Source organism: Oryzias latipes, chromosome 3 (assembly GCF_002234675.1).
Source record: "Oryzias latipes chromosome 3, ASM223467v1".
Lineage (NCBI taxonomy): Eukaryota > Metazoa > Chordata > Actinopteri > Beloniformes > Adrianichthyidae > Oryzias > Oryzias latipes.
This window is the reverse complement of record NC_019861.2, coordinates 30,712,717-30,727,691: the sequence shown is the minus strand read 5'-3', so window position 1 is coordinate 30,727,691 and position 14,975 is coordinate 30,712,717. Positions and strand designations below refer to the sequence as shown.

At 39.2% G+C, this 14,975-nt stretch overlaps 1 protein-coding gene across 1 annotated transcript in view; it reads left to right on the top strand.

The window, feature by feature from the left end:
• chst8 (carbohydrate sulfotransferase 8) overlaps positions 1 to 14,975 on the top strand; it is a 196,124-nt gene that overhangs the window by 177,835 nt on the left and 3,314 nt on the right. The window contains exon 3 of the mRNA XM_004067502.4: positions 13,879 to 13,916. Coding sequence (XP_004067550.2) covers positions 13,879 to 13,916 — 38 coding nt within the window. The remainder of the gene's footprint in view (positions 1 to 13,878; positions 13,917 to 14,975) is intronic.

Sequence of the window (14,975 nt, the reverse complement as noted above, 5' to 3'; positions counted from 1 at the left end):
GCAGGTGCAAAGCGTGGAGCAGGTGTACCTGAGACCTTAATTACTCTTTGCCTAATCAAGTGTTGCAGTTAGCAGTCATCATCAATGTTATTGAATCCACCTGCTCTTACCAGCTATATCAATTCAAAATCCCTGCAGTTAGAAGCACCCCGAAATTGAGTGTTTGATAACTGAGTAATCAGAGTAAAAGGACGGCGGCATCGCTGCTCCATCGAGACTCTGACACAGACGACTGTGTCAGAAAAGGTTCAGTGTCTCACTTTACATGAGTTTTTTTCTATAACCCCCTTTTAGAACAGAATCTTCTTGTCCTATTGATTTATGTTTGTGTTGCAACATTTTTGTTTTTCCGTTCAAATGTACACAAAATAATTAATTTCATTTTATTTAATTTATATTGGACTGCTTTGAATAAGATAATTCCAGAGTATTTTTTTTTTTTTGGTGAGTAGTGTGTGTTACTCAGGTACAATCCAACATTTAAAAGTGTTTTGATTTAGATCCAGATCTATTTATTTGCGGTTTAAAAACAATATTCATTTTGCATCTGGAAATCTAAAAGAAAGTGAAAGATTTCATTGCAAATTTTGTCAAATTTGTATGCCTTTACACGCTTATTGATTTAATAATCTGTGAGAAATTCTTTTTTAGTGCATGATTTTTATCTCTATACTGATTTAATGGCTGTTAAAATGGAACGGGTGATCATGGCAAAAACTTGAAAATATTTATTAATTGAATTCTCTATTTTTTTATTAGTCAAACCTCTGTACGCCATTACCCTACATGTAATTCATAGTTTAGTTATTAATTTGATGCCACTCTGGGTTAGTAAAAACAGGAAATAACATTTTTTTTAAAAGACAGAAATAAGTATGTCATTATACAAAACCCCAGTGTCCTGATGACAAATTCTTTCATCTTATCTATCCCTCTGAATGGTCTTAATGAAGACTCATCAAACTCACAGTGCTTGACAACGCAATCACCATGGAAACAAGAGTCATGGCAAAGCACTGCCCTTCACCAGACGCTGTGAGCCAAACCCAGACTTCAAGAGTGTACACATGATGTTTAAACACACACAGTTACAGTCAAACACAACATGATGCTTCTCACACATGGCAGCGGCTGTGTCAGTGGGCGGTCCACGGTGAGCCAGAAACACACTAATGGATAATGACAGGGTTTGACAGCAGGAGAGTGAGCTGAGTCACTCCAGCCGAGCAGGCCATGAATAAAAGAACCGAATGCTGTCTGAATATCGCGCGTTGACTGGATTTCCTTTGATACTGTGCTATTCCTGCCAGTCTCCCTTGGTAATCCCGCTCATGACATCAGGTTGCCCCGCTACTTTTGTGAAAGCGGCAGCAGCTGCCAGCAAGAGAGTCGGACAGGAGGGATGGAAAGTCACCCTGGCCACTAAGCCAGCAGTCATATAGGCTGCTCTCAAAAAAATGGATCATCCTGCTTTCTTCTTGAGGGTTTTTTAGCTTCCAAAATTTATACTGAAAACATTTCCACACGTAGGTGAAATCTTAAGAAATTCAAACTTCAACAATAACAGATGCTATTTTTGTTTATGTGTCACATTCTTTAAAAAAGGAACTGGGGAATTGTTCCCTGTTTTATAACAAGTTTATGTGAGATACAAAGACTTTATTTGACAATGTTTTGATTTTGATTATGGATTTCACTTCTTTCTTGTGTTAATACAAGACTAACTTTCAGTAAAAACTGCCAGAATGATCCGCCCTCACTGAGTGGAGTCCAATTAAAAACATCAGAGAGTCCCAGCTTTGACCGTTGGCTTGTTTTTCAGAAGACAACATGTTAGTGAGTCTGTTCTCTTAGGCACAAACAGCTCTGACAGAAGACTGGATGTGTAGTTTGTCTGATTAACCCGCTTTTGCTTTAGGAAGACAACTTGTGAATTCAATTCCAGAAATCCTAGACCTGACGTTTCCCCTCCAATTCCAGTCGGACACGTTAAATGTTGCTCTCTCTTTGTCAGTGTCACATAGACGTATAAATGCTACTCCAATTATTCTGCAGCCTCTCTGCTCGCTGTCAAATTACCAGAGCAGGGAGCAGAGCATGGCTTTCGCTGCACCTCGCTGGCATTTTGCCTTGACAGGGAGAAGAAAGGATTTGAAGATAGCACGACGAGGGAAGACTCACGGCACAATGAGCATTGAAAATGCCGGAGCCAGGTAGTCAGACAGAATGGGGCTGAGAACTGTGGCATCACAGGCTGTGGATGGTTTTCAGTTGATTTTCACAACAACAATATAGAGAAACCAGACCATGACTCACACCAAAACAGATACGTTTGGTGAAAATTCATTTGGATTACAACCATCTTCTTCTAGCAAAATATTCAGGTAAAATTAAAAAAATTGATTTTATTGGGTTTTTATCTTAAGCTGCAGTGTTGACATACTTTCGACTACCGTAACTCTTCAACCGTTTATATAATCAACATCATTCCACCAGATTCTGAAGCGGAGAAAATCTGCCTCGTGCTGATTTGTAACACTTTACAGTGGTGAGGTGCTTTTGCAGTTTACGTAATCTAATTCTGTCAAAATCAGCTGACTGATATTGATCGCATTAAAGGTCAAGGGCTTAAGGTGCCTCAAAGAGCTTGTGTGATTCAGGTGTCTGCAGCGACATCTCTGGAGTTAAAGGGTTTCATTGTAAAAAACATTCAAAAATGTGTATGATTTTTAATTAATGTGTAAGATTTAATTCTTACGGCATGGAGGGATGAAGAATCTCACAGAAATGCTCAAACGTCTCTTTTTGAAAGTCCAAGTGAGGCTTCAAGTCTTTGGCTTGAAGTTCTAGTAAATTTAAGATGATTTTTTTTTTTTTTTCACAAATTATAGTTGAGTTGGAGTCACAGGAACAGACATTGGTTGCATTTTTTTTGTTTTTTTGTCTGTTTTTTTTTTGTTTTTTGCTTTCCAGCAATTAAAAACAACAAAATGTTTAAAAACTAAATGTTTTTTTTAACCGGATTAACTAATATTTTCTGGAATTTAAAATAAGAGTCAACAAATTATCCTCAAGTTTTAAACTTTGAGTCCCCATTTTTGGAATTTTTACCAGAACGTTTTCAGAAATGTGCTTTTTTTTTATTCGGTTCAGTCGGGTTCTTTTTCTTTTCATTCTAGTTTTCTAGCATATAGTTGCAAAAAATGGTTACTCAAGGTCGACACTCAAATTTCTGCCCTTTGATTAACAATCATGCAAACAAGATACCACTTATGATTTCTGACTTTTTAGCTTGTTCCCAACGTTGCTGCTTCATCTTTCATTTATTGGCAGTCAGCTGCACAAAATCCTCAGCAACAAGTTGTGCTCGCTAAATGACACCTCAGCTCTGGAGACCATGGAGCAACAGCCACCTGATGTGCGCATGAGCTATTTCAGGCATAAAGGAGTGTCAGTCAAAGTGACATCTTTTTGCAGCATTCACCCTCAAACACACACACACACACACACACACAGTCACAGTCTTCTCATTAGCACCAAGCTACAGAGGGCTTGAGTAAGTGCTGCTCCGCTCAGAAGTTCACATACACCTCTCTGCCTGTCAGAGCTCAATCACGCAAAGCACTGTGGGACCACAAGTCCCTGTGAAAAAAAAATATCTTGAAGCAAAAGTGTTGGAGCAGTTATTTCGATTGTTATTACCATCCCAGAATGAAGAAGGGAGAAATCTCTCACAGAGACTGTTTTAGAGCTCATTGTTGTACGGTGCTGCTTTTGTTGTTTGGTTGCTTATCATGAATAGTCGATGGGGAGAAACATAGAAGGCACAGCAAGGAGCATGAGGAAATTATAGGTTGCAGTTTGGAGGCCAGAAGTGATGTACTGAAGAGGAGTGGGGCGGCGGGGGGAAGAGCAGATAAGAGACTCTGAGAGGGATGGAGCACAAATCAGCATCTAGAGAGGAAAAGCATAACAATGGAGGGGATGCGGAGAAAAACAGAGGTGAATTTGAGCTAAGAAAGTGCTGGAGGCTAATCAGGAGTTGCTGTAAAAGCCTGGAGTGGTCCTGCGGGGTGGCTTGAGCCATAGAGGTGAGGCCTGTTTAGAATCCAGGGCTTCAAGGCCGCCTATAGAAAAGCCAAGACGTTTGGAGGTTTGAACCCAGCTGATGCTGGTATTTCTGTTCCCATTATTCCCAATGTAAGCTTCATTGAGGACTGTTTACATCAACGTCTGTGCTGCGATCAAATGTTTATTAAGGACCCACTCCAAAGAAAATTATGTTTTTGGTGTTTTTACCGTGTTCTTGCAGCCTTTTTCTCACGACAAATACAGTATATATATAGAAAATGAAGGTTAAAATTGCATTTTTGAGTTTTTCTTTATTCAAATTGTTGGGAACCAGGTCCAGACAAAAAAAATACTATTTGAAAAAGCTTTTAGTTGTCATGTACAACTAAAAGCAAAATATAAATCCATGTACATCTTTGTTTTCCTTGTCCGAGCTGGAATCTGCCTCACAACTGGACGGTTGGATAGCTCCGATGTCGCCATCTTTGATGCAACAGCAATGTATTGTTTAGGTTGTGAGGGGTTGTAAGCTAGCGAGAGAGATTGTAAACAATGGACGATGGGAAGTGGGGGCAGGCTTACTCTGCGCCACCAGTCCTGCCCACAACTTCTAAATTTCACAAATTCTAATAAACTCCTGATACTTTGGAGAGACTATGTCATAGAAAACGACACAGAGTTTTTTTGTTTGTTATACGTGCCTCATTTGGAATATTTTCAAAAAAATTCTAACAAACTTGAAAAAAAAGCCACTTCAGCCAAAGCAATCTCCTAATGTGTTTGTGTTTGTTGCAGCGTCATTTTATGTTGGACTTTTTTTTTGTTTTTTCTGTTTAGAGAGGAGCCTTTTAATAAAAATGTCCTTTGTTTCCAGCACAGCAGCATGTAAAAACTAGCTACAACTAGAAACTAGAATGTTTGCACAAATACATTTAGAACATTTAGAATACAGGAGTTTTTGTAAGTCGATCCTATCGTCTAATGAGGCCAGATGTGGGATCTCGTTTGTTGCCCTTTGTGTCTTCAACAGTTTCCACGGAGATGCTGTAAGGGCTGTTTCTCTGCTTCAGGCACAGAAAGTTTTAGAGTAGTTTAAAGAGAAATGCTAAAATATAGTTTTAGTTTGCTGCAGGGTTTTCCAGCAGACAATGATCAATAACCTTTGTTTAACTTGGGTCAAAACTTTGAAGAAACACCCAAGCAAAGATTTTAAAGTGAAAGAAAACGGTTAAAAATGCTTGTATAGCTCATCCTGAACTATTTCAAGTTTACCTAAAAATATTCAATAATTAGCAGCCAGGTTTAACTCATACAAGATTTTTAGGACCGCATGGTTGTTGATTTTTCTATGTTGGTCAAACATTTAACCTACATAATGTGGTACACGGAGAATAAGAGCGTTTAACGTCTGTGAAGAAGGTGTGTAACGATTCGTTTTAACAACCATTTGATTCATATCATCATTTTTGATAGGATTCATAGTCGATATTGGTTCACTTTAATCCAATTCGCTGAACGAAAATGGATCCAGGACATCTTTAGCAGAAACTTCAACCAGTGTGACTCAGAAATAAATACCTGGTGCTGAACAGTGCAGGTGAGGTTTTCCAGATTCCTTTAATTTCTTGCAAGAAAATTCTACCAAACTGGATGGTCAACATGTCTTAGCTAAATTCAGAGTTTTTCCACACACTGGACTGTATTGATAATCCAAATGGTACTTTCCAATTTTGATTATAATCTTTTAATTTCATTTTAAAACAATTTTTAATTGTACAGCTCAATTAATTGAACAACTTGCCTCACACAGATTGATCTAATTGGATCGTAGGGCTAAAACTTGATTCATCGATTAAGTTGATTAATTGTTACATCCCTTCTATGGAGTATTTAAGTATGAGATGTCTCTTTACTTAGGTGCAGAAATTTCAGACTACTAATGAATTACTAGGTCAGCAGCTAGTTTTTATATTAGAACTTAACTCTAATGTTCTAAAAGAGTCAATATTGTTCATAAAATGAATAGTTTACAGATTAAAGGCAGAGTAATCAATCAGAGCTCAAATAATTATTTCATTTTTTCTTCCTGATTTTAAACTTTTTTTAAACTTTGTTTTTTTTTGTTTTCATTTCCATTTTTATCTATTTAGCCCTTCGAAAAGACAGCAGGGAATACTGACCAAAAGATAGCAAATTATTCAAAAACAAGACGAAAAAATAAACTAGGTGGAAAATGAAACGGGAGTGAAAAAAGGGCAGCAGGTGATCAAATATGTACATTTTCCTGCTAGATTAAAAGCAAAAAAAAATACCTTTTATGAGGGTTAAAGAAAAGACATGTCTAATTTGCAATGGCAGTTCATTCCAAAGTTTTAGACCAAGAACAGAAAAACTGATTAGTTTTTACTAAGACGGGCTGAGGAACTTCAGGAATTTTTGTTGTTCAATATTTTCCCAATAATTCATCTTTTTTTTTTTTTACCAGCCTATGTTTAAACATTAGTTTCTCTAAAAATATAATTTTTTCTGGTTGATCAATCTAAATGCATTGATTATTTGGTACTTGCTGGCTGGTTTCCCACTGCAGAGGCAAACTTGTGTGTATGACATTGGGAAAATGTTTTCATCAAATCTATGGAGAGTCTCAGGGGAGTTCAAGGTCAGAGTCCATGTTTGCAGACCATGCAGTTTTAGGGAATGGGACAAGTTTCCATTAAATATTAAAATGACAACCAGGAAAAAAAATGTATACGTTGCAGTACTGCAGATGTGATTTGAGGTCCATGCAAACAGAATCAACTCGGTGATACATTGAATAAACGTAATGAAGATTGCTTTTATTTTTTTATCTTTTGAAACCAAACACATTAGACCTGCTATTTCACATTTGATAGACAAGGCTGCCGTCTGAGGGTGAAGCTCCACATTCACCAGCTTGACAAGCCTGTCCCCTTAACTATTCAGTTGGTATTCAGCCGTAGTCCCTGTTCTTTACTCACATGTCTGGACTCATCAGTCCCAGCTGTAATCAGGAGTGGTCTGACAGGAAAACAAGGGGTGTGTAAGGGAACGTGAAGCTAACTCAAATGAGAGGCTAGCGTAAACAGTGACAGGGCCAATTTCAGTTCCCAATCTCACTGCAAATAGAGGTGAACAGAGAAGCGCCGGGGCTTAACGAAGACATAGCAGCATCTGTTCACATCACCTCAGTCCTTCTCCGGTGTACCATGAGGTCATGATGAAAGGAATTGGCATTGACTTTAATCTAGACAATAAAAACGAGGGAGAAAGACATAAAAGTGGCCATCAAACGTTTTTTACTCAGTCGCTTCCTCAGACCATGCACAAAGCTTAAATGATTTTGTGGAAAAACTGGTCGGCAATCTTTTTCTCTTTTATTTATTTGAAGCTATATCAAAATCATTCAACCTTAGACCAAAACATCCACTGGGTAATAGAAAACAGAGACCCACATGATTACTTTTATCAAACAAATGATTTTCTCACATTATATTTGTGCAAAACTGACTCGATTCTACAAGTTGATGGTGATTTTAACATGTTTTCTTTCAGATAGACTTGCAGCTTTATAGTATCCTCTCTGCGTTTAACCACAATGCCCAAACCACCTCAATATAGAGGTTTTCAAACCTGGATTTACTGGCTTGAATGCAATGTGAGATGGAAATAAAGCCTTTGCTGGTGAATGCCCTCCACTACGTGACTGTTCTGTTCAAGCAGCAGCGGGTTAAGGAGAGGATGGAAGGTGGTGTTGCAGAAAAGGATCATTCAAACACAAACATGTATAGGCACCCGCAGCTTTGCAATATACCTGTTGAGCTCATAGGAATTTTTTTTCACATGAAATTGTGGTGGAATCCTTTTTTAGGCCCGGTCACACAGAATTTTGCCAGATGATTGAAGATTTCTTGTTTAGAAGACATTCAACCAGATTTGTCTTCATTTCAATATTGATATAAATATATTAGAGGGAGAATCTTGTTGTTCAGTTTATGAGATCAATAAAAATGTTTTATTCAAACGTTTTTGTTTTGTTTTTTGTTTTATTAGCCTGCATCAACATTTTATTGTGCAAATAAGAAGCCTTTTCACAGTCTGTGCTGGTCCCTGGTAACAGATTTTTAAGTGACAATGTAAACAAAATATTTATTTCTAACAACGGTAGTTATTTGATAACCAGAAATCGCATAGACACATCAAGATTTTGCTCAGAAGCTAAAAAAATGGAAGTCTTAATGAGTCAGACAATGAATTAAAAAATGTACAGCAGAATTTTCTGACAGATGCATTTGTGAATTCCATGTAAATGCAATTTTTTTCGGATTATTGCACATACAGAACCCCATCTTTTTAGGTTACAGTTCTTTTCTTTTGAGAGGATTGGTGCTTGAGAACATGTGATTCCTCTTTCATCATCTGGCTCCCTTTTCAGTGAGCTAATTGTCTGCATTAAAGTTTCAGTACAGCGCAGCTCAGCTCCACATGACAGTTTTCCCACCTCACAACAGAAGAGCTTTCCAAAATCCCTCATTACTTTGCATTTTCTGTATCCAAAACGCCTCCTGTTGTCATGGACAAGTAAACCCACAAAAGGATCACTGCAGCCTGCATACTCTGCCAATACATCCACAACTGCGCTGCATCTAAATAAGATATGTGCCAATTAAAGCCATTTGCACCTTGTTTCAGCTGGGATAATTCACTTAACCCTGAGCTTTCAGCTGACAGGTAGCATTTGTTTACACATCCCTCATCGTGCAAGCTGCCAAGCCCTCTTCCTCTTCATGATATTAAAACCAGCCGCCTCCCACCACACCCCCGCACAGCGCTCTGACTCTCTGTTTCCATGGAAATCTGCCCTGAGAAGTCTGTGCATGTCCCAACCTCGAAGGTACCCCAAGTAGAATCGACTCTGAGAATAGATTGTTGCCGAGATGTGTCGCCGCACTGCTAATTGTTGTCTTTTTTTGATCCACGGTTTTCACACCTTTTTCACATCCGACATCCAGGCTTTTGTGCTCAGGTTACCCCCATGAGAAAGTAATTTTATGTTACACAGAAAAAGAAAACCCTGTAATGAAACCTCAGTAGGAGTTAAAAGATAAAACTAAGTGGCTTTGACTTCTGTTTATTTGATCAAACCTAGATCACTGCGTAAAAATCCTTATAAAAACTATGATTTAGTTTTTAGGTGATGCCAGAAAAGTGAAGCATCTTTACCTGCATTTTAACACCAGCGTTTAGTTCTTGGTTCTGCTTTTGAACCTTTTACATAAACTGGAACTGTGGAGCAATGATGGAGATGATAATAAAGGGGCTGAGAAACTGCAAAGGTGCTCTTAAAATAGAGCAGAGGGTCCGTGGCAGCACTGCAGCTTCTTATCACTCTTACGCGCTCAGTTTGATTCTTGTTCTGAAGAAACAATTACAAGCCAAACTTAAGGTTATTTATGGTGCAGAAGGCACAGTGATTGAACAAAATGAGATGTTTGAGGAAACACTTTGAATTCTGCAGAGACGTATGACCACACAGTGTGGTAGAATGTTCTAATAATGTTCCATTGTATTATTTTGATGTAGAACTGAACTTTAGGAAACTAAAATATGAATGGATTTGACGTTAATTTTTGTTTTCTTGTTTGTTTGTTCACATACTTAATTTACACTTGATTATCTTGTAAGAAATACATGAATTCTTGAAAACCTTTTCTGTTCAGAACCCAGGTATTTATCTCTGAGTCACAATGGTTGAAGTTTTTGTTGAAGGTTTTCTGGATCTATTTTAGTTCAGCACATCAATTCTTGTTAAATAAACCAATATCAAATATAAATCATATTGGTAACCAAAAAGGATAATATTTTTAAGGGGAATAGCTGCACCCCTAACACTAAGTATTGAGTGCCATCGGAATTTGGACACAACCAAATATGATGTGCTTCCGCCACAAAGTAGGTCTAAAACTTTCCACATCTTCATTTTCATCCATGAGAAAGATGCACACAAGCCCTAAATGTTCGGTGTTTAGTGTTTAGAGAGTCTCTTCTGGCACGTTTAATCTCAAATCTCTAGTTGCTCACCCATCACCTCCTCCTCCGCCCCACAGCAACCAACTGCTCTCTCTTGCCCAGTCCTGCAGGAATTCAGCACAAGCTGAAACACCGTTTCATCTCTTACCACAACAAGTTAAAACATCAATGAACCAGAGCTCAGAGCCTAATGCCTTCACTTTCAAGCACTTTTCAGCTGATAAACCACACTAGCACGCCTGTGCCTCGTGTTCCCCCAAAGAGTCAAGCGGAGGAGGAATCGGTTGAGCAGAGTGCAGGTGTAGGTAAAAAAGAGGAGTGCAGGTGGTTGGGGTCACGCTGGCTCAGCATGGCGAATGACTAATCAAAGGTTTATGGTGGCGCAGCATGGCTGCCTGGTCTGAATGGTGGGCTGCAAGGAGGCACGCCTCGTCTGGCTTTCAGCTCCCTCCTGCACTGTCTCTGGTGGAAAGCAAGAATTCTGCCACAATGCTGGGCCACAAGCCCTCACTTAACAAGCTCATTATTTCACATTGTTTTTGCTCTGTGCTCCTCCTCGGTGGCAGGGCAAAAGATGATGTTTGATGTATGCCTCTGCTAAAAACGCTGCACAAGGATAATGGATCTGCTAATGATGTGACTCTTGCTCATGTGGATTCTTGCCTTAATGCCAGGCAGATCATGAATATTCAGAGGCTATGTCTCTGAAGAAAATGTGGCAGCTCAAGGTTATTATAGAGGGCAACAAAGGACAAGTCTCTAAAGCTGGTTTGGCTTTTTTTTATTATCTGCAAAATTACTAGAAAAGAAAATACCCGACCATCAGCACAAAATAAAGAGATTTACTGACTTCAAATTTAGCACAGCCTCAAACCCCAAACAGGAACAGGATATGTTATGAGTCGAGATTAGAAGCACAATTCGATTTCTAAGTTAGACTCCTCCTTACATTCAAGACCATATCAGATCATCTTTTGATCTGTTTAAGAAATGCTTAAGAAGTGGAAGAAGTGGTCTTTTCATTATGACAATGCAGTTTTTAGCCAAAAACAAAAATATGTTTTCGTCTTTTTTTTTACATAGTTTCTGCAGAGCAGCAATAGTTTATTGGAAATTAGTCTCTGAGTAGTGGACAGATCAGAGCACCCTTTCGCCACTCTTTCCCTTCCTGTCAAGCTGCGTTTACAACAGCTGCGTCGACTTGCGTTCAGTGGTCACTTCAATGAAAAGTCTGTGAAAACGCTGGTCAACAGGAATTTTAGGCCTCCACATCCAGAACGCCTACAATAACGCATCGCCACGCAGGTTTTAGAGTCAGGTCGTGGGTTCTACGTACAGAATGGGCATTTAGTGATCTGAAGTTCAACCAGTTGAAATTTTTGGCTGCTTTCACACGACAATGTGCCACTCGGATTTGGTAGTGAGATAGATAGATAGATAGATAGATAGATAGATAGATAGATAGATAGATAGATAGATAGATAGATAGATAGATAGATAGATAGATAGATAGATAGATAGATAGATAGATAGATAGATAGATAGATAGATAGATAGATAGATAGATAGATAGATAGATAGATAGATAGATAGATAGATAGATAGATAGATAGATAGATAGATAGATAGATAGATAGATAGATAGATAGATAGATAGATAGATAGATAGATAGATAGATAGATAGATAGATAGATAGATAGATAGATAGATAGATAGATCTTTATTTGTCATTGTCACAGGTCAAATGACAGAAGTACCAGGGTTAGGGTGCATTTTTTTGTCTGCTCCTGATTCACAATGATTTGGAAGAAGATACTATCATCAATGCAATTTTAGACCTAATATTCCAAATATCTGTCCTCCATTATCAGAAAAATGCCTCAAGAACATGTTAAAAACAGCAAATATACAATTTTTATCTCTGCTCCTTGCTTTGTGTAGAACCTTTACGACTTGTTATACAAAAAAAATTAGAGGACATTCAACTTAGAGACCTTTTTAAGCAACTCAATTTGTTCCACAACAGAAACAATGAAACAATTTTCAAAGCAACCACATTTTTGGTCCGCCTGTTTGAATCACTTCTCAATGTGGAATTACTGGTGTTAATTTTTTTATTTTTGTATCATGCCCTCTGATGCTTCCCTCTTAACAATCAATCATTGTTTCAGTGTGCAGCAGTAGAAATCAATAGCATAGCTATACTGAGTCGAATTGAGTGAGTGTGAAATTGCAATCAAACAGAAACTATTAGCCTCAACCAAGTGGATACCACAGAGATAAATTATGTTTTCAAAGCCCCATAACATTTGTTTACATAGTAATATTACTTGTTTCATTCGCGCTCTGTCATGAAAAAATGTTCCTCTTATGAAATGTAATTTTGGCAGCTCACATGAGGGGAAATTGCTTTTCAGAGGCAGAATCCTCACTGTTTGTAACCAATTTAAGGCTTCGATTTATCAAATCAGCTCACTCTTTGTTGAACAGGACGGTCCATTCAGCAGAATTACATCACATTTCAAATTTTACACGGCATGCCGTCTGTGAGAGCACAAAGGAGAAGTGGGAGAGACGATATTGACATCATCAGCCATGACAAACTTGTAACAAGAGTGAGACACGAGACCGCTTAGAAGGAAGCAAGCAAACCCTCCGAGATTTCAATTACCACCCTGATGGGGTTTTCGGATCGATAGAGAAGCGTGTGCCTCAACAAGTTGCTTGGGGATAGCGAGGTCTCGGCCTCTGCAGTTTCGGGCTGCTCCCTTTGTTGCATTCAGATGTCTTTTTGTGGGAGTGGTGTGATAAATATTCATGTTTTTCATGCGTGGTGGCGTAAATTGAACTCGAAGATGTGCATCCCACCTGTATGAGCATTACAAAACACTCTATGAAGTGACACAGCCGCATCCAAACAGGATTTCACTTCAACCAACCCCTCTTTTTTCCCTCCCTCCCCCCACTTTTTCCTCACTGTTGTTAAGAAGAATGAAGACAGAGGTTGAACACACAAAGCCATAACACAGGGCTCTCCGGTGCATACTAATCTGAAACACACTGCATCAGGGCAGCGTGTTTCATTCCCTCCCCACTGAGGCGTGTCTAAGTGGGAGTTAGGCTCTGCACATCCCATCACTTACCGAGGCTTGTGGCCTGCCCTTTCCCTCACCCCCTCCCCCAAATCCCCCCATGTGCAGGTTCCTATCACTTCCGCTATCAAATTGGAAGTGACAGGTTACTCAGGCAGAGGTGTCTTCACTCACCCATCAGCAGCCCCACTCAGAGCCGTCAGCCTGATTACATATCAGCCCGATTGGGGAAGCTCAGGAAAGGAGATGTCCAACTGGAGACAGACCGCTAAACACATCGTCTGTCCTGCTGCTGCACATCTGCCAATACATATCCCACCTACCCCAACGCCCCCAGGCTGCCACTAAACCAATCTGTGGGTCTCCATCGCTCTCCTGCTGTCTTGGAGAAATTCAGACAGATGCAACTTTCTTTTTGTCCTGTCAAATTTCATGTTTACTCATTTTCTGTTTCAGAGTTTTATCTTTCTGTGTTTCAGCCACAAGACTTTAAACAAGTGACTAAAGTCATTAAGCTCCTCCTCACGTTTTAATCCACCTAACTGTGTAATTTTGAGAAAATGTCTGATTCATCAAGAGCATCGGGACAAAAATGACCAAAAAAATTAATAAAAGAAGTTTCTTCAACTGAGCACTGACTGTTTTCATTTTCTTCTGTTTCCCCAGCTATGAGGCTCGCCTCCACTCTGCGGCAGTCCAGAGAGGTATGAGTTTACTCCGTCTCTCCCAGCACACAGGCACACGGTTTGCTCCCACCACCTGTTATCTATAGCGAAAAAAGCAACTGTCAGCCTTGTACCTCTCAGCGAGTCTGATAACATCTGTGTCGAGAGGCTGACCTCACACTGTGCACTCAGTCACTCCAGCGAGTAAACGACCCCAGCTGAACAAGGCCAGACTCCTCACGGTGTGAAGAACACCGCCACCTTTTCTTCTTTCATGTCTTCTTGAAAGTTTTTTTCTTTTGTTTGATTTACTTTTATTACGTTCAAACCCAAAGCACTCAGTGTGTGTTCTGATTTTCCCCTATGTGAAAACAAGTTTCTTTTTTGAAAAAAAGATGTAAAAGTTCACTTAAAAATGTGTGCATGATTCTGTTTCATCAGCTAGCTTCACACTAACATCTATGGAGAAACAATGATAAACATTTTCTTTGTTGTTACCGTTGACTGTATATGAGAGCTGGACTGAGCGAATGTGACCCCAATGGCTAATGGCCAATTTTCGGTTCCAATGAAACAAAGTCAATTTAGTCGCCACCTTTTTCGCAATACAGATGCCAACATGTTGGAACCAGATGACTTCAGGAAGCAGCAATTAGTCTGAGCTGATCTGAGTCATTGACTGTTTAAGAGAACTGGACTGAGCAACTCCTCCCCCCTCACGTTCCAAACAGGAAATACCTGCTGGTTCCAAGAAGCCAACATCCCTTAGACTTCAATAGAGAAATAGACAGCTGTTTCTCAGTCATTTGATTAGTCAGAAAAACTATTCCTGCTCTGCTACCTCTTTTTTTTTTTTTTACATTTTCTAGCTAATCCTATTTTTTTCCCCTAAATTATCAGATGTCTCAATAAAATCATGCGATATCCAATGGTCCCTACCTCAGTGTTTGGTAGACAGATTCTCCCAAGCCTGCTATCAGTAGAAGGGGTGTGGACTTCAAATAAGATCACTCCTGACTGACGACAGTTGTTGCCACGGAAACGTTGATTCAGACTGACTTGGAGCAATCACTGTCATCTGGCATCAACATGACGATG